Source organism: Nannobrachium achirus (assembly GCF_963921795.1).
Source record: "Nannobrachium achirus genome assembly, chromosome: 20".
Lineage (NCBI taxonomy): Eukaryota > Metazoa > Chordata > Actinopteri > Myctophiformes > Myctophidae > Nannobrachium > Nannobrachium achirus.
Window position 1 is genome coordinate 19,849,590 of NC_137827.1, and position 26,611 is coordinate 19,876,200.

The following is a 26,611-nucleotide window of genomic DNA, read 5'->3' on the forward strand; positions in this document are numbered from 1 at the left end:
TTATGCTCCATTGCACGATAGTGTCGCACAACAAAGATAGCAGATATGAGCTCGTAGGTCAGCTACTGTGTACTTTCTCGTAGGTCAGCTACTGTGTACAGCTACTGTGTACTAAAACAATCGTATTAAAATGCTTTTTATTAAACAATACGGAAACGGCACGTAAATCAGGTTGAGTGGCGCGTATTCTGACACACATGAGCCTTGAGGAAGCACTTTATTTTTGAAATGTGAACGCTTGTTTAGCCTGCCGTGGCAAATTGGCTACCCCACTCCAAACAAGGTTGAGGTGGAAGCATGACGATCGTGTCATACATCATGTTTCAGGGCTAGTAAGCTTCAGGAGAAGCTCCGATATCCGATACAAGACAATCAAACGAAGCTGAGAGAACTTTGCGTTGTTGGAACATCACTCTCTCACCATGGAGCTGAAGGAATGGCGCAGGAGGATGGCGTGTCCATACAGAAGGGTCCTGTGTCCACCTCCATGCGCTGCCTATTACACGGACGACAACAACATCAACACAACAACACACACACACATACAGTTACAGTTTATGTAAAGCCCCGGAGTCTCCATCTGACGTCCACCAGCGTCGGAGCTCCGACTCTTCATGTCGACGACCTCGCGGGAGGACGGAGGAACCCGTGACCCGTCGACGATCACCTCTCGACACGGACACACAGATCTCTGAGTCTGTCCTTTTTCGCGAGCTCACCTCCTGTCCCGCGTCGAACGCATGCAGTCTGAAAGCTAATTTATACTTCATCGAATGACCGTGTAGCTCGGGAAAAAAACATGTAAAATTTATTTTTCAGTAGCAAATTTGTCACTCTTTTCACGTGCCACAAGGTCATTTAATGCAGTGGTTCTCAACCTTTTCAGGCCGCGACCCCCAAAATAATCATATTTGAACTGGGAAATGTATGTTGGTTTGTTTACTGTTGAGTGAGAAAACAGTGTTTCACATTAAGTTAATCATCTGGGGACCCCGCAAAATAATTTGGGGACACCCCCTGGGGGTCCCGACCCACAGGTTGAGAACCACTGGTTTAATGAACTACTAGCCTTGTTAGTCATGAGTGACAGGGGGAGACATCTCCAGTTACCTATGAATGAAACAAACGTGGCCATCATCATCATAATCATCATCACCGCCACTCCCCAAGGAGAAACCGGAATGCTGGCTTTTAATGATATGCGATTCCACCGTGACTCTCTAATGCCGTGTGAACATTAGTGAGGACCGATTCCTTTGCGGCATCAGCACTGCGTGAAAAACATTGAATATGGGAAGGTTTTACCTGCGTAAATCCCCTCATACTTATCCCTCATACCCAGGAGGGTCAAGGAACGAAGATGCAAGCAGGGAGAGAAAATGATATCGCTACTGGACTATAGGGATGCACACGGGGGGAGAGCAAGAGTGTTGTGATCACTCTTGACTTGTGGCAGTGGGTTGGGGTGGTGGTGGGTTCAGGTTGCTTGTTTCTAGCGGTTTGTTGGTGCTGCCGCTGTCCCGACAGGCAACCCAGCGTCATTACTCACCTTCCGTATGAGCTTCTAGGATGCGGTAAGAGGATAAGAAAGAGTGACGTTACACTTAATCTGCACCGTGCCTCTCTGATGACCTCCAGGGTACACAGTAGTGTTCATTTATCCATTTGTAAGCTCAGAGCTAGGGATGGGACGATAATCGTTATTATCGCATATCTTTATAAAAAAAAACACTTAAAATAATCGTATCGTGGAGATTTAATTTATCGTGAAATTATCATCGTCATGCACTGGGATATATTCACCTTTTGTTTGCCGAGCCATTTAAACCCACTATAATGGGTAAAACAGACCTGGAATTTTTTTTTCACTCTCTACCAAATCTCTTTGCCCAAAAATAGCCGATCTACAAGCTCACAACGCGCCGCAACGCTTGTAGATCTGCTACTTTTTTGGCAAATGCTCTGCCCCAGGATAATGGATGTTGGGGGTATTTCGATTATCGCGATAATTTCATAAATCACAATTTCTTTGGTCACAATAATCGTGACATGACATTTTCATATCGTCCCATCCCTACAAATGTGACCAAATGGACCCGCTAGCTGTAATGTTCAGGGTTAACCCTGTTCTATGCAATGCCTTCTGAACCAGCTCATACTTCTCACACTTTCTCAAGATTTTTTCAAAAGTATGTGTAAGCTTGTAGATCTGTCTAAAATGACACAGATGCCTCTTCCTCTCCTTCTGTTTGCTCTCACATTTATTAGGTAATATCATAGAAGCTGTTCTGTAAAATTATCGTTTGGAGAAGTGCTGGGGAAAAAAACTATGTGACCTCCCACTGCGTATGTATTATATTTGACATTGCATTATCCTTGTAGTGCTGACTGCCCCTGCAGAGCAACCAGACTATAGTACTTAGTAGTAGTCTGACGTTATTCCATCTTCCATCGTCTCCTAAGTAAACACTCATGCGTACTATTTTGCTAAGTGATACGTTAATTTTCTCCATCGACTTTAATTATAAATGTAACTTTGCCCACATATGGAGATGGCTGACATCATAAAGTAGATGTCTGACATCAAAGACCACATGAAACTGACACAGTATGTCATATATGGGCTTTCCAAGATATGGGCTTAATATAAGATGACATCAGGAATCTCCATATATGGGCATAAAAGGGACAAGGACTCCATATAAGGCCATTCATTTATTAGTGAATGAATTTTCCCCATTGACTTGAATGGGGAAAATTCTAATGGTAAGACGAAATTCACTTGCAAAATTTGCGTCATGACAACCATACCACGCTTTCTAGTATTGATATTGTGACCAACATCATAATATTGAATACAGTGTTTCTTCACGGTTTTAAAAGGCTGCTTTACAGTTAAAGCTATGTAACTTTCCTGTTCTACCCAAGATTCGAACCATTGAGCTAATAGAGCCGGCCTGCTTACTCAGGGGATAAATTGAATCAGGTCAAACTTTGTGTCAGATCCTGTGTCTAGGTGAGACATGACCTTTGACTCTGCTCTTTTTCCTCTATACACCAAAGGTCTTTGCAGAAAATAGCCGATCTACAAGCTCACAACGCCTCGCGCAGTAGATCTGCTATTTTTGGCTAAAAAGTTCTCTGAATATGGACGGTAGGTTTCAAGTGGTTAATATAAAAAAGGAGGGGAAAAAAAGTTTCTATCACACAAAGATTTGGAGGACCCCCTGTATTAACTCTGAGGACCTCCTAGGGGTCCCGGACCCCCTATTGAAGACCCCTGGTCTAAGTTATATTGTATTACTCTACCATACAGATTTAACAAAATTACGATTGTTATTTTATTCATAAAAAGGAAGTTAGATAGTGCCGCTTTAAGTGATGTAATTTCCAGAACTTTCCTGACTGTCCTAGCTGTTCTATTATTTGCCTTTAGTACCTACCTAATGTTATTATATAGGCATTACTGGTAGTTATTTATTAAAAAAAAAGAAATGTGTAAATATTTTGTGCAAGCACCAATAGTCACTCCAACAATTTCAATATAAAGGTATTCACTCAAATAAATATTGCAATATTTTATTTTACATTATTTGATTTCATTAACTATCCCAGCTATGATCACAATAAATATAGAGAACTATAAAGGCATAGATACTAAGCCACGGTACAGAACACTTCACAGAACACTAATGAAGGCTGATGACTGTCACATTAAATAAGCAGTTTCTGACCTACAGCATAGGCTTCTGAAAGAGATTGCATTGCATAACACTTTATTGTATTATTCTGCATGACGGCTCCAGGCAGTTTCCATCTTGCGATGCAACCCCTGTTTCTTTTGTGTTACAACAATGGGCCCGCCCGGTGATTTGTGTTCAGCAGACAGTAGAGATGCTACAGGCCAGGGACGTGCAGAGAATGTTAGAGAGGCAGGGGCTGGAATGTCTCAAAGGGCCGTTTGGTGGAAATATCAAAAAATAGCCGACCTCCAAGCTCACACTGAACTAAACTAGAAAGATGCAATTGGAAATTGCGGTTGTGTGGTTGCTGTGACTATATTCTGCAGCAAGCTAACTGTGCTGTTACACTTACACCCAATGTAGTCTCGCGTAGCCAGACAACTATTCCACAATCTCGGAATGCTATATAGAGTCTGGAATGGCAGCTCCCGAACGGCGAGTATCGGAAGCCAGTGCTGCACGGAACTGTAGTCCCCTGGTAGTCCCATTGGAAAAATAGCACGTCCCAGATAGAGTCATTCGAGCGGCATATTCTTGTAATGGGTGTATATTTTAAGAAAACATTTGAAAACATCATGGAAGTAACACCAGAGAAAGACAAAATAACACCCCAATTTTTTTTGAAAAGATACATAAAGCTTCCAGTAGGACTTGTTATTGCTACTGCACCAAGGGAGAGGTTGCGTCACAGCCGCTTTATCGCACACTCATCGTATCTATTTCCGTGCCCCAGACTGTATGCCGGGAGCATTTGCAAATCGCGGAGGCAACAGTCTGGCCACGCGAGACTACACCCAATGTGACTCTGTGTCGTATAATGGGCAATCACAGCCAGCTAAACTCTCCCTTGTAATTCCCCTCCAAGGAACAGGCAGGTGTTGTACATGGACTAGGTTTTATTACAAGAAAGTGTGAAACTGTAACACAAATACAGATATGGGCATATTAACATACAAATACAAACAGCTTTTACAGGCAGGATTAACAAGGTAAGTATTGACAGTTAAGCATAGACCAAACAGGAGGTAGGTATTTTCAGGTTATGAAGCAAGTAATTGATTCAACTATAAAGTAAACAGCGGGTACAGGTAAGAAATAATTAAACTGGTTACCCACATAACAAAACTTCAGCAGTAGGCCCAAGCCTGATTTTGCACCACTGTCAAGCATGGCAATAAAGTTTACACACATGTACAAATATGTCACAATTTACAAAGTCACAATGCTAAATAACAACTCCACTTACTCATTTTGCCACTCAAAGGGCTAGAAACCAATAGATGGCTTTGGATGCAACTTCAGAGAACTCTCAGACATGCTGCTTCTTGTGTTGCTTGCAGGTGAATCAAAGAAGGTCTCAGCAAGAACAGTCACCAACGTCATTTTAGGCTCCATGGCCATCCGCCATGACACTTTGCGTGGCGGAAGTGCCACCCAAAATAACATTAGCGTCTATGAGCACTTCGTCACTTCCGCCACCCAAAAGTGTCATGGCGGCGTCCTATGGTGTGCCAACTTCCGGGTGTTGTCTGTTCCTGCCTAACCTTCCTTGAGGTGAATGAGGAAATACTAGGTACTTCCTGTAGCATAAGCTGCAGCACAACAATATACACAGCGCCCCTGGAGACAGGGAGGTACTAGCATTGAAGAAGAATAGACAAACTATGCCACCTAGAGGCAGTGAAGTAAACTCAAGAATAAGCATTTGCGGTGGACGATGGCGGGGCCGGATTCGTCGTATTCCTCCTTGCTGAAGGAATACGACGAATCCGGCCCCGCCAATAAGTTTATCTAGAAAAATAAAGTTTCCCCAGGACTACAGTGTGTTGCCCTGTTGGGTAACCACACTAATACAATTAAGTCATACTAGAGATGTGGATTTCTACACAGAGAGGGCAAATCCTTCAACATAAGATGTTGTATTCAAGTTCAGGAGAGTTTGCACAAGTCTCTTGAATGGTGCTTTCAGATAATGGCATGGAAAGAGGGCATTTGCATTTCTGCATTTATGGTCTGGAAAGGGCACTTTTTTTTACAGAGGGATAAAAGGGCAGGGGCTCAAGCCCCCTTTGATGTCTGTGTGTGCACGTGCCTGCAGCAGACAGTAGAGATGCTCCAGGCTGAGGAGCACAGACACACAGACAGAGGCACATCAAGCTGCAGTCACCACAGAACAGTCCCCTGAAGTCGTGATGGACTCCCATATAAGCCAATCAATCTCCCACAAGACAATAATAGACCATAGTGCAGTAAAACCCTCAGTGTTAATTTAACTCTGAGAGAATACAAATGTGTGTTTCATTTTGTCATTTGTTTGCTGTCAGAGTTCAGAGGAATAACTGCAAAGCAGAACACCCGGAGCACTCCGGGTTTAATGAAAAAAGCCTTAAGGTGCGCGCCTGCACTGCTCAACAATGTCACTGCAAGTATAAGGAAACTGTCAGCACACAATGAATGTCCTTTCCACATATAGTTTTTTATTTACCTCTCACGGACAGAGACATACCGCGAGAGGTAAATAAAGGACATGTGAAAAGGACATTCGTTGTGTGCCGGCTATTTCCTTACTTTCCTTACTCTCAGAGTTATAAATGGATAAACAGGCGCTCGGGTGGCGGCGGCGCAGGGGTAAAGTATCTGTCCAGCGCTGTGGAGTCAAGGGGTTAGAAGAATCCATCGCGGCGGTGCATCCAGCTTCGCCGAATGACTCTGTGAATACAAATTGGCTCACAAAAAGCTCACAACGCGCCGCGCTGCGCCGCGTTGTGAGCTTGGAGGTCGGCTATTTTTGATATTTTCACCAAAAGGCGCCCTTATAGAAATGTCAGCTCCTGCCTCTCTAACATTCTCTGCACGTCCCTGAAATTGGCCGTGTTTGGGAGAGAAGAGAGGAGGTGGTGGTGAGGAAGATATCTGTCGCTGAGTAGACTCCTATACAGGCTGGGCGGCGGTGACAGTCAGTGGTAGGTGTTGAACCTTGAACGGGAGGAGCATAGCCCCCCGTTCGCTGTTGGGACCCATGTTTGGGTCGCGGACATGTTTTCATGGGTCATAAAAGGCTCTTAAGGCTGGGGGTCCATGAAATAAACGGAGTGGGGGACCTCTGGTGGTGCAGGGGTACATTTCCTGGCAGAAAGTAACTAAGTACATTTACTTAGATACTGTAAGTAAATGTACTTGTCTCAACGTGACATGTTGTGAGCCTGAATTTTGGGCTAATGGATGGGTCCCTCTCTAGGTGATTAATTAACATTTGTTGCATGCCAGCCTTGCTGCAGGAACAAGCCGAAGGCGAGTTCCGTAGGCAGGGCTGAAGTGCAAATAACCATGATAAGGCAGACCCTCGAGTGTAATATTGCGATTATACAACAGTTGCACTTAAAAAATAAATTAAAAAAAAAACACGTCAACGTAGTGTGGGGAGAGGGAGTTCTTCAGCCTTTCTCAACCAGCACAGCTTAAATCTTTGTTTGATGAGACCGTGCAGTAGTGCTCATTATTTGTACGGGTAGAGAACCATTTCAACCAATGAGATTGCTTCGTCGTAAACTACCTGTTGTATAATAAAGGTTATCTTCACACAGAGTTACATTTGGATGCAGAGCATAATGGGATCTGATATCTCTCTAACTGTGGCCCTTAGCATGTTATCTGTCACAGTCCTTGTTGGTTCTGTTTCTCCCATTCTCTCTCTCCCTCTCTCCCCCCCCCCTCTCTCTCCCTCTCTCCCTCTCTCTCTCTCTCCCTCTCCCTCTCCCTCTCCCTCTCCCTCTCTCTCTCTCTCTCTCTCGCTCCAGCCGGCGTCTATTGATAAGCTCATCTGTTCAAAGGCATATTGATCGCGGTTGCTTTCGGACTCGAGACGCGGTCATCCTCCATTTCCCCTTTAACAGCGCTCCCTCCCGTGACATTTCAGGCGCGGACGAGGAATGATGAATAGGCGAGCAGGTATTGGAAACAGATAAAAACGTGAGCTAAAGAGAATGCACTGAAGTCACGCGTTTAAGATGGCTCGTCAAGTCGTCATCCATGCCTCTTCAGAGCCACAACAAGGCTCACTGTCGTGGTACGGGAGGTTAAAGGAAGGATTATAACGTCATTGTCGGGTGAAAACCTTGTAGGCCTATACCTGTATGTCCAAAACCATTCGTTTTGCAGGCGTTGTGTGCTTGTAGATCGGCTGTTTTCTACTTTTGTGCGACGGCCTTGTATGATGAAGGGCTTTACTTTGCAAAAGAACGTACACATTTGAAACTTGGAGATATGAGGTTTCCACCCGACAACGACGATAAGATATATTTAAACCCTAAGACTCACAATGAGCTTTGCGTTATTGTGGAAAGAAAAAAGTAATGCTGTCTTGATGTGCAATTGTGTGGTGGGGTTTGTGTCCACAAAGTTCAATTTGTAATAAAAGGAAAATATAGGGTAGGACATTTACTTATTTACCTATAAAACATAGTAAAGGCCCATTCCCACTGGGCCAGATAACAGATACAAAAAATTTTTTTTTTTAATCTGGAGAAAGAGATTTTTTTTCCTGTTATCTGGCCCAGTGGGAATGGGCCTTTAGTCATATGACATACTGTCGTGAGAATAGGCGAGCAACAAGCTCACAATGCATCACAAGGTGACGTTTGAGAGCTTGTAGATATGCAAAATAATGGAATTCCATTTTTTGCATTTTGAGACATTGCGACACATTACCCCAACATATAGACGGCAGGGTTAATGCAGTCAACATACATTTTGAGTTACATTTTACATTATCAAACAGAACAGTCTACATTTCCGTGTGTAGCCTATGAAAAATAAGTCTGACCAGAAGCAGAGATACAACAATATCCCCACTGGCCATACAAATGAATGACCAGAGGGTATAGCCTGGCGGTGCCAGCCTCTATCACACACTTCGTTTTGGGAAGAGAGTCTGGGGTTGCAGGGAGAGATTCCATTTCTGAAAGCCTGGTGAGCTCTTAATTGCTCCTTTTGAACTTCAAAGGGGTTGTACAATAAGGTAATTGATTGGGCCATACAAGTGTCAAGACCTCGTTAGTGTTCCCTCTAATCAATGAAACTTCAGACCTGTTTGAAGTCTGTCATAGAGGGGAGGGGGAGGGGGGAATGTTTTTGTGCCCACACAGCCTACAGCCCTGATTGGCTAACCCTTTCTGGTGGCTGGTGGAAATGGATTCTCAATTGTGAGGCTCCAGACCACACTACACCACAGGGTGGTAACCAGGCTACAGAGGGTAGGGCTGTCACGAATCATGATTATGACATTTTACTTAACGATTAATTGTCGCTCAAATAATTGCGATAAACGTGATGCGTTTTGAGCCTGTAGATCTTCTATCTCCACTGTTTTCGAATTTTGGGGGAAAAGAACATTTTTAACATGGAAATGATTGATGTTTATGCAAAGAAGAAGAATTGTGATTAGGCGATTATGCAATAATCGTGACAGCACTACTAAATGGGGGGGTTTCCAGAGAAGAGTAATGGACCAAAACACTCCAAGGCACTCAATCTCCAAAATTCAAGTTTAAAAAGCCTTTATTCTGCTTGGCTATACCATTTCTTGGCAAACCTTATGTTACTGCGTTTGCCAAGAAATGGTATATAAAGCTCACATTACGCAAAGACATTTACAACATTAAGTTTTGCATTAAGTAGATTGCAGCATTTAATGATTTTCCTTTTTTTTTCTTCAAATGGGGTTACGTCCCAAAAATGGTGCTGATGCAAGAGTTGCGTGAATGGACAAGCGTTTAAAAAATGTCTTCTTCAGCTTTAATTTAGCGTTTGATATCGTCACTGTCGGGCAGAAACCTCGTATCTCCAAGTTTCAGATTTGTATGACGAAGCACTGCTTCATCACACAAGGCCGTCGCACAGAAGTAGTGAAAACAGCCGATCTACAAGCACACAACGCCTCGCACGCTTGTAGATCGTCTGTTTTCACTAGTTTAAGTCATTTTTAAAATGATAAATGCAAAACGGAACGGTTTTGGACATACAAGGTTTCCACCACGACAAGGACGATATCTCGAAGCAACCTGCCTGCCTCTGCAGCAGCTTCTTCATAATCCCTTTGCCAGCGGGCAGTGTACACACTACAGTCTCCACAGCGCCGGCGGAACCAATGGGCTTTGATTTAGTCGTTCTCGCTGCAACCGGGAGTCCAGTGTGGCCACGAGTCCATTTATCTGACAAGTCAAGTCGATGAATAAGAGGCCTCGACAGCTGGGGATTTATGGAAATTCTCGCCCGTCATTAGCAGTTTGGCATGAAAGGGGAGAGCTGGCCCCAGTGCTGAAAAAGACTGTCAACCCACTGAGACGTGGTGAGGCTTCTCGGACTAAATCATGCTTAGGAAATGCGTGATCGTAAATAATATCCCTTGATCTCCATTAATGTCTGGGACTTCAGCACGGAGTCACCCCTGACGCCTCCCTTATACTGATCTATTTGCCTCGTCCTCCTCCCCAGCATCCAGCCATTACGGACGAGAACAAGATACTGTGTGACAAACGAGTCGCTTTATCTTAACCCGTTTAGACTGGAAACGCATTATTATTTTAACCATTCTTTTATGCTCACAGCGCGGCACTGGTGCCGCGCTGTGAGCTTGCAGATCTGCTATTTTTTTTGAAAAGTAGTGAATAGGCCTATAAGTATTTTTTAAAGCTAACATTTGTAACTCAAATATTTGCTTCTGAGGGTCCCCGGAGCTAAATATTTTGAGATGGGGGGTCCGTGGCCAATTACATGGTGGGTCCTTGACATCAAAAGGTTTGAGCACCACTGACTGTAGAAAGATCAGTTTTTAAAAAAACCTTAGAAGGATTTTTTCTAAAATAGCAGATCTACAAGCTCGCAGCGCGGCACTCGGTGCCGCGCTGTGAGCTTGCATATCTGCTGTTTTTCAATAGTTAAAGCATGGCATAATGGTTAAAGTAATGTGTAATAATAATGCATTCCTAGTCTAAAATCAGTTAAGGAATTGGGGGCCGTGCAGCACGACCCCGGCCCTGAAAAAACACAAACGATGCCGCAACCGCCACATCCATCTGCATCCCCCCTTAGGACACGTCTAGCGCTAATCTGACGCTAATCCGAGTGTCGGTGTGGCACTGAGAGGTGTGTACGGTCTACAGTACGTGGGACCCTTAATGGAAAAGGCTGTACTGATCTCCATTTGTCTCTATTTGTCAGGTGGCTGAGCGCTCTCTGACACGGTCTGTTCACTCACCCTGCACAGTAAATCCATAGCGCCATCGCTCTGTTCAACAACATAAGCTCTGGTCTTTGCATAATAAGGGGGTGGCTTTTTCGTTTGCGTGACGGTTAAGTGCGAACTCTACGGTAAACCCTGAAACAAGAGATAGTTTGAGTCAGTGTTGATTTGGTCGACTAGTACGACTACCTTTTTTCACGGACAAAAACTAAAGCGCCTTACAGACGGACGGCGGTTGACGCGGGCGTTCTCGCTTGGATCACCGGGGATCACGCCACGGCGGAGACACAAACACGATCGCTCCGAGAGTAAAAGGTAGGCGATAAGGCAATGAACACAATCGAGCTCTTGCTGCCCCCGAGCGCATGCCCGAACGAGCAGGTGCGCGTCAATTTCACGGGGCTGCACCCGCCCGATCGCCTCTCCGCCCCTCAACTTCTCCGCACGTCGACCGCCTCTCATTGCAAATGAATTACTAGGGCGCGTCAACCGTCACCGCCTGAAAGGCGCTTTATCGCCCTTTATCGACTAAGTATGCTGACAGTTTCATCAACAAATAAAAACTAGACTAAAATGTTAGGGAGGGACTAGTGGAGAAAAGATAGATCATTTTATGTTTGATTGGGTGTTGTGCTCTGAAAAGAGCAGATCTACAAGCTCACAACGCGTCATCGTGCGCGCTGTGAGCTTGTAGATGTCCTATTTTCAGCATGCGACCAAGTCTAAAATCATCCATTACGATGCCATCAAGGCACCGCCAAAATACATTTTTGTAGACAAAATCAACTGTAGATTTAGTCTACTGTAGATTTAGTCTACTAAAATTGCATGATATTTAGTCGACTAAAACTAGAATAAAACTGGTTTGAGTGAGCATTCTGGGTTAGATTTGGTGTTAATTAAACTCTAAGAAAAGCGTAAAAATGGACCATACAGGTGCATTTTTATACTCTACAGTGTGTAGTAGAGCAGAGGCCTATTGAAGGAGGCGAGCAGGGGCGTCACAAGGGGGGGAAAAGTGGGACTGAGTTACTAGGGCCCAAGGTGGAGGGGCCTTAATTATTTTATACATTAGCTATTGAAAAATAGCAGGTATACAAGCTCACAGCGTGGCACCGAGTGCCGCGCTGTGAGCTTGTATATCTGATATTTTTCAATAGTTAAAGCACAAAATAATGCGTAACGATGCGTTCTCAGTCTAAATGGGTTTAACACCCTCCCCCCTATGAAGAACATTCATGGGGGGCCCGCGGTGAATCCCTGTACCCAGGGCCCAGAATTTGGTGCGACACCCCTGGAGGCGAGTGCCATAGACCATATTCACACCGCGGCCATCTTGGATCACATGACTTCCTGGGATAGCAGCCTGCATTACAAACCATTGTGAACAATGGAGCGATGGTCCCAAAATATGAGTTCTATTCAACCAATTTCTTTTGACCAAATCGACAAATAGGCAGATGACAACATCAACAAAAGGATTAAATAGAAGGGTACATCCACAGTATTCATGGTACAGTAGTTAGGTTACACTGTTACTCTGTACAAGGACTTGCTACAGTATCTGTGCAGACTAGTGCTTGCTCTGCCATCATAGTTAATATTACTGTATCGTGATTTTTGCATATTTATCAGGAACAATCAAACAACAAATAGTTAATATGATGGTGGAGCAAGCACTGCACAGATAGCAAGTATTTGTACACAGTAAGGTCGCAACCTAACTTAACCTTGAATATCGTTACCATGGATGTAATCAATCCTGTTACTGCAGCCCTTCTATTTAATCATTTTGGGGATGTTGATGTTGTCATCCGCCCATTTGTCGATTTGGTCAAAAGAAATTGGTTGAACAGAACTCATATTTTGGGACCATCGCTCCATTGTTCACAATGGTTTGTAATGCAGGCTGCTATCCCAGGAAGTCATGTGATCCAAGATGGCCGCGGTGTGAATAAGGTCTATTGTGAGCAGACTACTGCGCGTCTAATAGCTGTTGCCATGCATTCTTATTAAGGTTGGGGAGGAGAATGGGAATGAATTGGAGGACATACCCTTCCGTCCGGGAGACGTTTCTAACGTGAGGAAATTGGAAAATGGAAATCGTTCACAGAAAATAGAAGAAGAATTAGACGTCCGTCACTTGCTATATGGGGAAGCAAAAAAACGACACACATTGCTAGATAATGTAGACAATTAAAACAGCCGTAATTGAGCAGAGATAACGGTTGAATGAGAAAACCCCGCTACACTTGAGGAAAAATAAATCCATCCCAATGTTTGTCATTAGATACGCCGCATTAGTCAATAATACACTTCTGTCGTCCTATTACTTAAATGGGCTACAAACTGCAAAGAGAAGCTTAAAGGGCACACTACTACTGTATGGGGAATTGCCTCGTTGCGGGGTCAGGCTCAGCTCTTTTCCTTTCATAACGTTCTAGTGGTTTCTTTCTAAAGAGAGAAATGATGGGGCTGACTCATAAAGTTTACTTCTGTAAGCCTCAATCAAATTGTCCGAAGGAGCTGGGGGCCGGGGCACTTGAGAGAAGCCGCATTAACCCATTTAGGCCTAAAATTATTGGATGCTTTAACTATTAAAAAATAGCAGATATACAAGTTCACTGTGAGCTTGTAGATCTGCTATTTTTGAAAAAAGTCGTGAAAATGTGTGCAAATTTTTGAATATATGTATTTTTAAAGCGAACGCTTGTAACTCAAATTTTGCTTCTGGGTGGTCCCTGGAACTAAATATTTTGAGATGGGGGTCCGTGGCCAAATAAATATCAGTTTGGGTTCCTTCACATGAAAAAGTTTGAGCACCACTGACATAGTAGTCTCTCAAGAACAGACTAACTGAGCTCCAGTTAAGTGAAAAGGACCTTTTCTTTGACGATGGCTAGCCAGATTGCTGACATAGAAACATAGGGTTTTTCAAAAAATGGTTTCAAAAGACACTCATAGAATCGGGTCAAAATTCTAATTTTCACGACTTTTAAAAAATAGCAGATTTACAAGCTCGCAGCGCGGCACCGAGTGCCGCGCTGTGAGCTTGTATATCTGCTGTTTTTCAATAGTTAAAGCACAAAATAACGAAACACAATAACGTGTTCCCAGTTCTGAATGGGTTTTAATGCCCGGGCATTTCCTTTCATCGACGTTAATATTCATGAGGTCCGGGCCCCGCTGTAGCTTGAGACCCGGAGCCATAATAATGGGCCTAATTCAGCCATTAATCTCTTTTCTGGGGACTAAACAAGTTTAAACATTCATGTCGACCGGCCACTTGTGCCCATAAACACTTTTACAACCCTCCTATCTTTGGCCCTGGACCTCTCAGATGAATAGGACGGTGCACTGTATGTCGACGCTGTCGGCCGGAAACCTTGTATGTCCAAAAGCACCCTTTTTCCGATATAGGGATGGGACGATTATGAAAATTTCATATCACGATTATTGTGACCAAAGAAATCGCGATTTACGATATTATCAACGATAATCAAAATCCATTATCCTGTGGTGGAACATTTGCCAAAAAATAGCAGATCTAAAAGCCCACAACACGTCACGTTGTGACGCGTTGTGACGCGTTGTGAGCTTGTAGATCGGCTATTTTTTGGTGAAGAGATGGCTTAATTTAGTCCAAGCGGTTCATACTTTTCAGTGGTTAAATGTTTATAAAAATCTACAGACAGACTAACCACTTTTACTTACTTTTAAAAAAGAAAACATAAAAAAAAGTTGAAATAATGGAGATACAAGGTTTCCGCCCGAAACTGACAATATGTTGCAACGTCAACCAATCGTCAAGGACGATGATACACGAAAGAAGAAGATAACCCTACTATGAAGATTTGTCACTCTTTCACACGTCATGCAAGCTCCGTCTCATTCTCACGGTCTTCAGTCTCTTTGCACTGTAGTGCATGTGCATGTGCATGTGCATGTGCATGTGCATGTGCATGTGCATGTGCGTGTGCATGTGCGTGTGCATGTGTGTGTGTATGTGTGTGTTTTCACTTTCACTCACCCCTTCGCTGTTCTGCCCACTCTTGGCCAGCATCTCCTGCAGAGCCCGCACCGACAGAGACTGTTCCAGCACAAAGTTACAGATGCACAGGTCTGGAGGAACATACTGGGGAAACAATTCAAACAGACATTCATTAAGAATTGAGATACAGCAGAATTTAGCTCACAAACCAACCTGCATACCGTATGCTATTATGGAATCCATAGGAGATGGTGGGGGGAAGGAGCGCTTGTTTTCGGTTCACCAGCGTCGGCAGGTTAGCTACTCACCAGCGTTAGGGTTAGGGTTTGGGTTAGGGTTAGGCATAGAGCCCGCGTGGTCCAAGTGACCACAGCCGAGCGCTCCCGACCTCCCCTCCAGCCAATCACAAGCCGCACCTTCTAATTTATTCAACCCCGTCTCCTACGGATTCTATTATCGCAAAACGTATATACTGTAAGCGTTTTATTATAGTTTACATTTGGCTAATACAGTATGTATTTACCATTACTAATGTAAAGCTTTTCACAATAGAAGTAATAATAACCACATAGACACAAACGACCAGCCTGCGAGTAGTTTAGTGTTAGATGGTATGGGTGAAACTTTGGGGTTTCCATATCATTATTATTTATTTCACATCACACCCAGCGTGAAGTGAGCGGTGCTATTTATGAGTTCATTTCATTAATAAGAGTCCCGCGAAGCTTGGCCAATGTGACCCTGGGCGTACAAACAGACACCACTTGTCCCAGACAGACGCGGGACAAACTGAAGCTGTAGGAGCGGTCAGCTCCTTACAGGAGCACAGCTCAAAGATGTTGTTGATAAAGGAGTAGCACACAATCAATCTTCCTTGGTTTAGAAAGCCTCCAACCATTAGTCTTTTGGATGATGCATTTAAAACAATTTTTTTTCACGACTCAGCGATGCAGCTTTATTTTACACAAGACCGCGATAGGAAATAATGGATGGCCATTTTTCTATAAATTCGCAAGGTAAGGTAAGCTACTTTTATGGCCGTGAGCAGACTGTAAACGACCTAAATGGCGGCAAAAGAGTTAATGTCGAGCCTTTAAAGGAGTATACAGTATATTCAATCAATATGCTGCACCGCTCACTGCTGGTGGAGGTGTACCCAACCGGCTCGTCTGCCGCTGAGGAGCCCCCACCGGAAGGCCTCTGTCCCACTCCTCCCATTTAACTCCTCGCCACGGGCAAGTGCTACGCCAGCTAGTAGAATCGCTAGCGCAGCAGCACCAAAGAGGAGGAGGAAAGGAGGCAAGGATCAGGGACGTGCTGGGCCCCTGATTCAGCCCGGGAAAAAGAGTTGGAGAGGCCCTCATTGCGCGCTATATAGCGCTGCTGCTACTCAAAGATTTGCCATTTCAGATCATGACAAGTGACAAGCCAGTGTGGGCCAATTATTGTACATGAGTTATATATCGTCGTTGTCGGGAGGAAACCTTGTATGTCCAAAACCATTTGTTTTGTATTTATCATTTTAAAATTATTTAAACTAGTGAAAACAGCCGATCTACAAGCACACAACGCCAATCTGCTGTTTTCACTACTTTTGTGCAACGGCCTTGTATGATGAAGCAGGGCTTTGCTTTGCGAAATAATGTATACATTTGAAACTTGGAGATACGCTTTTCCCAAAGGCCAGCACGTCCCAGCTGGCAAGGATAGCGGGTTGGGCAGCTTCCCTATCCCCTCCGCCAAATGTGTTTGTATAGAGAGACGCTCCGCAAGCCAGATGGTTCCAGTCAGTGGATTCGAAACCTTAGACCCCTATGATGGACAGGTATTCTTTTACGCCTGCACCACCAGATGTGTTTCCTTGTTGACAATGCGATTGATTGTATATGACTTGTACAGTATATGAGCTTTGGCAGGCAGCTGGTGTCTCCTCTTCTCGGTACTTCTAAGCCCGTGTACCAGCACTCAGTAGCAGACCGTACCGGCCTGCTTTCACATCTGGCGTCCCCCCCTTAAGAATGATGCCTAAAACTGATCGCTGTCATGTCGTTAGACACGCTGCCTCAGTCAACAAAACCGTTGCAATCAACTACAATATTACATGTCAAGATATTCTGATTAGATATAGCCACACTTTCAAGAGTCCTACAGCCCTGATGGTTTGAACTTGGAAGACAATTCCTAAAAAAAGAAAAAAGAAATTGACCCACAAGAATGGGTACATGGGAAAATAGCCGATCTACAAGCACACAACGCGTCGCAGCGGGGCTTGAAGATCTGCTATTTTCAGCACACAATCAAGTGTAAAATCAGTCATTACGGTGCCATCAAGGCCTGCCAAAATACATTTTAGTCGACTAAATCAACAGTAGATTTAGTCGCCTAAAATCTTATGATATTTAGTAGACTAAAATTAGACTAAAACTTGACCCGCAAGAATGGGTACATGACCCAAAATGGGTCCCGACCGATTGTATGGGCAACACTGGATTAGACGGGACACGATGACAAGGGCCGTTCAGTGACACAATGAAGTGCAGTAGGCGAGGGTGGAGACTGGAGACGCACAGCTGGAAACGGACACAAGATAAATGATCTCTGCCTGGCCTGGCCTCCTTACATAACACTGCTTCTCTAAATGGTTCATCCTCACAGGTAGGAAGACTAACCTCAATTCACTAACTTTAGATGACCTAGTTCTGGGTTAAAGTTACACAACATTATGCCTGAGGTCAGCAGGATTTGTGATGAATGCTATATCCAGGCCAGGAGCGCCTATAACTTATAAGAGTTTGGGTGGGGGGGAACACACTTGAGGGGGTAAACCAGCGGCATGCAGTTTTCTCTCTTTTTTTTACCCTGACGGGTTGGGACGAATCTGTCACATATTAGTCGGGCCAGGCTCTGGCGCTACATTTATATAGGCTACATTTATAATAGCAGCACAACCGAATAGCCTGAAGTGCAGCTGCCGCCAATACCTAGGGTGAGTCCGGAAATGCTCACCGGGTGTGTGCTCAATTTAGTGAGTGCAGTGGGTCGGTGACGTTGTTGAGTGCACTCATTGTGGCTTATTTACGAACGACCAGTTAAGGGGCAGCTATGCACTTTTTCAGTCTGAGGAAAACTTCCTGAAGAGCAGCAGTTGCTAACGTAACATTGCTATTGAAAGGTATTTTATTTCATAACATTGGCCTACCTGCTGTTAGTTTACACGTTGATGCGTGTGTGTGTAACAATAAAGCCCAAATGACCTATCAAGCCGCAAACGGTGCATTTTATGATCATTTCCTCAATTTTTCACAGCTGAGAAGCGCTCGAGACACAGGCATGAAAACCAACCAATCAAAACACCGCACTCAGCACACCCGGTGCGCAGCGCACTGGGTTTTCGAACGACACCTCACCGAGTGCACAGAATAAACGAACGACAAGATGGCACATCAGTGCGTTGAGTGCGCATTTCCGAACGCACCCCTGGTCTGTGAGCGGCAGTAGCCAGCTAAGCAGACAGACAGACAGCCTGCCACTGAGACAGCGTTGGAGCTATAGTAAATAAAGTTAACAGCCATCGTCAACAGTCTTTCAGGAGGCTAAATGTTTTCTACTGCAGTGTGGATTACCATGTGTCTGTATCAACTGCCGTTTCAGATCAAAGCCTTTGTCTATAAACAAAAATGAATATAACTTACTTGGAGTTAATACAATGCGATCTATCATTTCCCCCTGCCTAATTCGATTCCGTGGTGGCCAGCAACATTGTCTATGAACAATGTCTACGTTGAATGAATCCAAGAGGATAAAGTAACGGTTAACATTGCGTCTTTTGACAGGGAAAATGCAGTTCTGCAGCAGCTGTGAGTCTGTCACTGAGCAGCGAGCCTCCTCACATCAAAGGCATCGCGCATTCCAAATTAATATGTTAAATCCAATCAATAGCTGCAGAGTGGGACAGTCACTTTGAAAACCCAATGAGCACAACTGCTAGCTGTGAGAAGATAGAATAGTTCATCATGAATAGCCAACCCTAATTAATGAAGAGAAAAAGAGTACTGCTGCTGTTCATAAAAATTTCGGGATCTTGGGCCAGGCCGGACCCGGGCCGAGTTTGTCACACATTTCTCAGGCTTCGAGGCGCACAGAACTTTTGTCGGGCTGGGCCGGGCTCAATTTTTTGAAGCTCTCTATCCTGCTCACTACATTCAGATCTATGACTACTACATTGCCTGTGAAGACGACCAGGTGTAGGCTAGTCATTTCTCTTCAACGTGATTTTCTTTGGCCTGTTGACTGTTCTGTTGCAAGTTGTCAAGAGCACAAAGCGTGGAGCGCTCTGCAATGTGTAGATGGAATGGAAGAGGAGTTTTTCTCGTCAGGGGAGGGGAGGGGAAATAACTCCTCTTCTTCCTCCCAGCAGATCGGCACTGTCAGGCAGAAACCTTGTATCTCCCAAGTTTCAAAGTAAAGAAAGCCAGCTGCTTCATCACACAAGACTGTCGCACAAAACTAATGAAAATAGCAGATCTACAAGCACTTGTAGATCTGCAACGCGACGCAACGCGTTGTGAGCTTGGAGGTCGGCTATTTTCGATGCTTGACTTCTACTGCCTCTACCTGCCTTCAGGTATGGCATGGAAAGAGGGCATTTGCATTTCTTTCACCATAGTAAAAACTACATTCATGGTCTGGAGAGGGCACTTTTTACAGATAGAGAAAAGGGCAGGGGCTCAAGCCCCCTTTGACGTCTATGTGTGCACATGCTTGGTCTCTCTACCCACTCAGCTATGACGGGCCCAACACATTGTATGGTATGGTAATTTGATCATTTAGATGTAAGCTGTGTTAAAGTATAGATTTCTGAATTAGGGGTTGGAGTCAGCAAAACAAACAAGAAGTGACATGATTTGCACTAACGCCAAGTATCTCCTTCCAGATGGTCTCTGGGGCCACAGTTTCACATGTAAAAAGAGCTTACGCTTGCCCTGGACTTGAAGGACTTGTTTCGTTATGGGAGAAGAAAGATATTGATTTATTTTAAGGCTGGTAAGTCTTTTGCATCCGTCATGTTTGATGGAGCACGAAACACACACGGATAAACACAGCACGCACTCACAAACCTACTGGCTATACATAAGGACTCTAAAGCAACATGGTTCTCAAAACAAATTATTAACATTTGTCCTAAATTAATATATCTGGACGGCACGGGGACGGTTTCTGCTATAAGCAATATAAGTGTTCGCTTAGGGCCACAACCACTAGGGGTGAGCCACATCACAGGGAGGGGAGAAAATAAACGTTGGTTGTGGTTGCGCTGAGAGTGTTAGGTATAACTGTGCCAAAATGCTGCTTCACCGCGTGGCCAACTGGCCGTGGGGCGTCCCTGATTTTCATCTGTGGGAGTTCCGGCAAGAACTTCAAGACACTTTCATCCCTGATTTTGGGGAGCCACCAAAAATAAATATTGCTTGGGGCCGCCAGAATCCTAGAACCAGACCCCGATCTGAAAAGAGTTTGTGCCAAGGACCCCATAAGAGAAAATCTGGTGTCGTTATTATTAATTTATTTAAAGGACAACTTGTACGCATGCCCCCAACCACTGAAATAAGAATCTCTAAAACAATAGAAAGAAGTAAATGAAATCAATTTAACACTCATCTTTTATATTCTTTAATTACAATCTAAAATATGAACCCTTGTTGTAAAAAACTAAAGTTGTCCTTTAAAACAATTATCTGATTTTTCAAAATGTTTTGAAAATAGCCGATCCACAAGCTCAGAAGGCGTCGCATTTGCAACACGTTGTGAGCTTGTAGATCTGCTTTTGCATTTGCCGGGAGAACAGCAATGACTATATAGGCTGGTAATGAGAAGAACTGAAAGTGATAGATAGAGCCCCGGCGGTTTGGCCAGTGGTCCTCAGATTGACCGGCAACAGCTTTACGTGATGCTGCTTTTTGTTTTATGGCCACAGCAAGACCGAAAAGGAGGAATAGTTCCACACCGAGGCATGTTTATGTTTCCATCTCCCTAGGGAAAGGGTCACAGAAGGGTTCGAAGCTGATTACCCCAAGGAGTTGACCTCTTAATGTGCTCGTTAAAATCGGAGGAATGTCCTTAACTTTTACTCTTGGGCAATATGTGTAAACAGGCAACTGGCTCACAAACTGTGGAATGAAGTCCCCATTGCAATGTTAGAACCGCAGACTCACCCCCAATCTCCTGCCGTAATCTGAAGACTCACCTCTTCAGACTCCACCTTTACCCATAGCACTTACCGTAGCACTTGCCCATGCCTCAACGACCTACTGTAGCAGGCTTATGCAAAGGCTAAAATGTAATTACATGTTATGTAGACTGTCAGTATGTATAGTTTCAATGTACAGATTTATTTATTTTTTCCCTAAAATTGTAAATTGTAACTAAATCAGTAAAAGGTCTGTCTATTTTTATCTAAAATTTCATTCAAATAAAAATATAATTGGTACATTTTCCATTCATTCTCCTCTAGAATGTGTGCTGACCATATAAGGACTTCCACCATGGCCCGTGTTGTGAGCATAGCTAGATTCAGTTTTCAGAGGTGGCCAGCCAGTCCTCGACCAATCAGGGTAGAGTATGGCCGTAGTTATGTTACGATGTTTAGTTATGACTAGCCCTTACCCGTTCAAAGATATGAGCTCCGAAATGATGTGCAGTGTGTGGGTTATGGGATGTGCACTGTGCACACAGTATATGAGGGATGGAAAGTAACTTTAACTGGTGCTTGCATGCTAATATGTAGGAGCATCAATGTAAGAAATACCCGTTCCATTTAACGGCTACAGAGATACTGTGTACCGATCTGCATGATTTTTGGACAACATCTGTAACAGGGCCATAACCCCCCCCCCCCCCCCCCCCCCCCCACCCCCCCAACCGCCCGCCCGCCCGCCTGCCTGCACACACCCGTGTGTGTGTGTGTGTGTGTGTGTGTGTGTGTGTGTGTGTGTGTGTGTGGTTTGTGCATGGCCTGAACAACAGCGCCCCTCCCTTAACATGTGTGGTTACAAAAGGTACTGTTGGCTAAATAGATATAGATACACCATAAAAATGCTAATATACAGCATACGATTTGTGAAAGTGACAAACGGGCTTCACAGTTATGTTAGGTATGTTCATATGCTAATGGTGATGCGATTTCAGATCAATTGCTCCAGCCACTGAGGAGAAACGCTGTGACAGACACTCACTCAGACAGACACTCAGACAGACAGACACTCAGACAGACACTCAGACATTTGGAAAATTATATGTTTGATGGTCAAAATAAATGTTTTGAGAACCACAGTCGCTCTGAATTAAGAACGTCTGCTAAATGCCTAGATTGTAAACTACTGAACTCATAAAATGCAACAGTCTCGTAGTAAATCAGTATCATACATATCCTGAAGCTGGAGACGTAGGCCTACCGATATTCAGTGATAGGATCAAAACGAGAACATTATAATGGTGTAAAAAATCTATAAAAAACTAAACATTTCCACGCAGTAAGGCCAGTAAGGGACAAGATGACCCCCGGGCCCCGGCCACTTTCATTATCACTGAATACACCTTTAAGTACAGTACTTGAGTAAAAGGTACTGCCAGTGGAGGAGGAGAGAGATAGTGCTTACTGATCATACATCACCATCAACTCAGCTACTCATGGACTGACTGATGTTTGCCATTTCAGCCTCTCGGTTCTGTCTCTAGCTCACAGAGAGAGGCGGGTGCATCTCAGGCAAATCCTCCCATCCTCCCAACTACTAAATTACCATTTCAGTTGTAGCTCAACGTTTTGTTTTGTTTCTCCCTCTCTCTCTTTCTCTCTCTCTCCCTTTTTTCTCTGTCTCTCTGGTTGAGCCCCGCGGGGGGGCGAAGCCTTTTCATACAAACGAAACGGTAGTCAATGAAGACAAAGTGGCAGACGGGAAGAGCATCCATCACGGCTGTCAGGTGTAATTACCATCCAATGTTTGGGTGGAAGGAAGGCAGGGAGGAAGGATTGTCATCCTATAGCAGCCAACCCTGCACCTCCTACTGAGAGGATGAGAGTGGATGATGATGCCTGTATGAAGGCCGTAGAGTGTACACACACACACACACACACACACACTCGGGCTTCCATCCTAGACTTTAGGCCTAGAATTATTGAATGCTTTTTAACCAGTGAAAAATAGCAGATATACAAGCTCGCAGCGCGGCACCGAGTGCCGCTCTGCGAGCTTGTAGATCTGCTATTTTTTGAAAAAGTCGTGAAAATGTACGTGTGCAAATCTTTGAATATATGTATTTTCAAAGCGAACGTTTGTAACTCAAATTTTGCTTCTGGGGGGTCCCTGAAGCCTGAACTAAATATTTTGAGATGGGGGTCCGTGGCCAAATAAATATAATTTTGGGGGTCCTTCACATGAAAACGTTTGAGAACCACTGACATAGTAGTCTCTCAAGAACAGACTAACTGAGCTCCATTTAAGTGAAAGGGACCTTTTCTTTGACGATGGCTGGCCAGATTGCTGACATAGAAACATAGATTTTTTTTTTAAAAACCTTAGAAGAATTCAAAAGACACTTATAGAATCGGGTCAAAATTCAAATTTTCAAGATTTTTCAAAAATAGCAGATCTACAAGCTCGCAGCACGGCACTCGGTGCCACGCTGTGAGCTTGTATATCTGCTATTTTTCAATAGTTAACGCATAACATAATGATACACAATAATGTGTACCCGTTCTAAATGGGTTAAAATTGCCTTGACGGTGGACGGTGGACCATGGGTAGTCTCGCGTAGCCAGACAACTGTTCCACGATCTCTGATTGCAATATAGAGTCTGGAACCTGGCATCTGTTCTTCATTTCCGTTCACGAAAATGTAGTTTAATTTGCGATCGCGGGGAGCAGTTTAGTGTGAAATCCTGTTTAGTGTGTCACGCTGTCACGCTAAGCTGTTACCCTTCCCTGTCACACTGTGTCACGCTTGCCTGTCACACCCACACACTATGCTCTTTTACACCTCCTACAGACGCTTGCTGTAACTAGACCTGTGATCAGTGTTAAGCCTGTTCAGTTGTGGTAGATCAGCTCAACTGATGTCCAGCACACCTGAAACTCTGATCGGTTTGGCTGAGTGTCTCAAAGTGTACAGATCTCCTCTGCCATTTTCCTCCTCACATGTGCTTTGAAGAGCCTTTGTTTGTAAGTTTACATGCAATTATGCTCGCCTGCACGCAATATTTATCGTCAATTAATGTCCGCCCCACCATGTCTCATTTGCATATGTATAATATGTTGACATCTTTCTTTTTTGCCATTTTTTAAAATCTTTAGGCAAGTCTAAATACTAGTTAAATTAGCTGGAACTCCCTGTGGTGACTGCTCTCCATTCCTGTCGCCTATTATCGGAGTGGCGACACTTCCATAGAGGTTAAGATTAGGGTTAGGGTTAGAGATAGGGTTTAGTGTCGGAATGGAGACATGTCGGAATGGAGACACCCTCCCTGTGGTTGCTACTCGACCTTAGGGAGTGTTACTTGTTAAAGATCACACTAAAATTAAAAGTTGCTCCTTTAAAGAGTCATGATGTATGTACGTATAAAAAGAGCATTGACATTAAAACAATGCAATGTAAACAACGGCGTGTTGAGTGTGTGAGTTTGAGTATGTGTGAGTATGAGCGTGCGTCACATGTGTGCGTGCGTCACGTGTGTGCATGCGTGTGTGCGCACGCCACAGTGAAATTAATCTCAGGCAGCACTAATGGGTTATGATTAAAAGCGCAATCAATGTGGAAAAAGCCAATTAGCCCTGGCTGTCAACAGGCTCTGCGACGGTGGCGGGAGACAATAACGCGCTGCCGCGCCAGTGAAGGCGAACGGTGACACGGAATGCACACTACAACCATTTCCACAGCAGACGATCATCGAACGCTCGTCCTCTGCCGTGTTTCTGCTTAACGTTTTGTGTTGAAAAGGTCGAGGATGAGAGGATAAAAATTAAGGTCATCCCCGCGGCTCGTAATGTGCTCCCGTTACGCCTTTGGCGCCTTAAGAGGCGCCAGAGCCTTTAATTGCAAAGGCAAATAATTAAGACTCAGGCCATCCGTCATCGTTAAAGCCGGCGCACTTTGTTGCATGAGCGAGTGAATATGCGTCAGCGCCGTATCCAGCTGCAATTTCAAACGGTGAGCCAATTACGGCCAACAGCAGCACAAGATGTTTATGAAACCATCCATCATACGAGACCATGGGTTGTAATTTCTGGGAATTATCTTCTGACGGCGAGCCCACAGAGACACGCCCGCCACCGTCACTGAGGGTGGTACTGTAGATAGTCTCATCAACACGACCGCGGTCTGTTGTTCCCTCTGTTTGACGAAACTCGCCCTGTCCGTTCAGTGCTGGCGCTTAACAAGCAAAGACTGTTGAAGAGGTTTGATTACCACCAGTAAGACTCCCTAATCGGCAATTACAGAAGGGAAGGTACCGTCAGGTCGCATAAACAAACTTTAGAAGGCAGTCGTAGCCAATCAGGAGGGAATATGGGAAATGGGACAGATCCATGTTGATGACATGACTCTAGACATACTGTGTACAGCTTTGTGTGATTTTAGGCCAAAATCTGTAGGAGCAGTGTCCAAAAATGTGTTTTGCAAGAATCGGCCTCATGGTGGCGAATCTCTCAGTATCGTGAGCTTTGTGTGATTATACCAATACTAGTCACACAACAATGTGTCTCGCATTGCCAGAGATCTCCACCATTACATCTGGCTGGGGAACTGCAAATCCAAGGTTGGTGAGCAGTGGTGAAAACTGATGCTGACATACCTACCCCTACCCTTCCTTACCCAGGACAGGAGTCAGCCCAGCTCCTCAGCCAGACATCAGTCATATCAAAACTCGACTACTGTAACTCTCTCCTCACTGGCCTCCCGGCATGTGCACTTAAGCCTCTCCAACTGATCCAAAATGCAGCTGCATGATTGGTCTTCAACTAGCCTAAATTCTCACATGTGGCTCCCGGGTGCTGCCCGCACAGAGTAAAAGATACTGATGCCATGGCCTTCAAAGCAGCCAAAGGTATGGCACCTCCATACCAAACCCTACAACCCCACCCATTCACTCAGATCAGCTAACACGTGCAGGGAAGCTGATAGAACCATCGCTAAAAGCCCCAGGACAACGATCCACTCGTCCTGACCTAGACTCTTTGCCCTCCTGGCCCGCAAACGGTGGAATAAACTCCCTATTGCACTAAGAACGGCAGACTCACTTCCCATAGCTTCCGCCGTGGTCTGAAGACCCCAAAAACATTTTTATGTGTTTTGGAGTTCTCTTATAAAGTTTTTACTGTATAGGTGCTTGGTCTACATATGTTTTTCTTAGATTATATGCATTTGATGTATTAATGTTGATGTATTGATGTATTACCTTGCTATTGTAAATCGCTCTGGATTAAGTCTGCTAAATGCCTAAATTGTAAATTGCTTTAAAAACCACCATAAGCACTTTGACCTTGTAGATTATGTTTTTTATAATGTTCAAAAATCATAACCGAGGCAAAGGTTTTCAATAATCGTGATATTGATTTTAAGTCATATTCTTATGACTGAATACTATAG

General features: G+C 44.2%; 1 protein-coding gene across 1 annotated transcript in view; it reads right to left on the bottom strand.

The window, feature by feature from the left end:
• LOC308305985 (ryanodine receptor 3) overlaps nucleotides 1-26,611 on the bottom strand; it is a gene marked incomplete at its 5' end in the record, with an annotated part of 342,849 nt that overhangs the window by 268,388 nt on the left and 47,850 nt on the right. Inside the window, 2 exons of the mRNA XM_080750884.1 lie at nucleotides 422-496; nucleotides 15,014-15,118. Coding sequence (XP_080607010.1) covers nucleotides 422-496; nucleotides 15,014-15,118 — 180 coding nt within the window. The remainder of the gene's footprint in view (nucleotides 1-421; nucleotides 497-15,013; nucleotides 15,119-26,611) is intronic.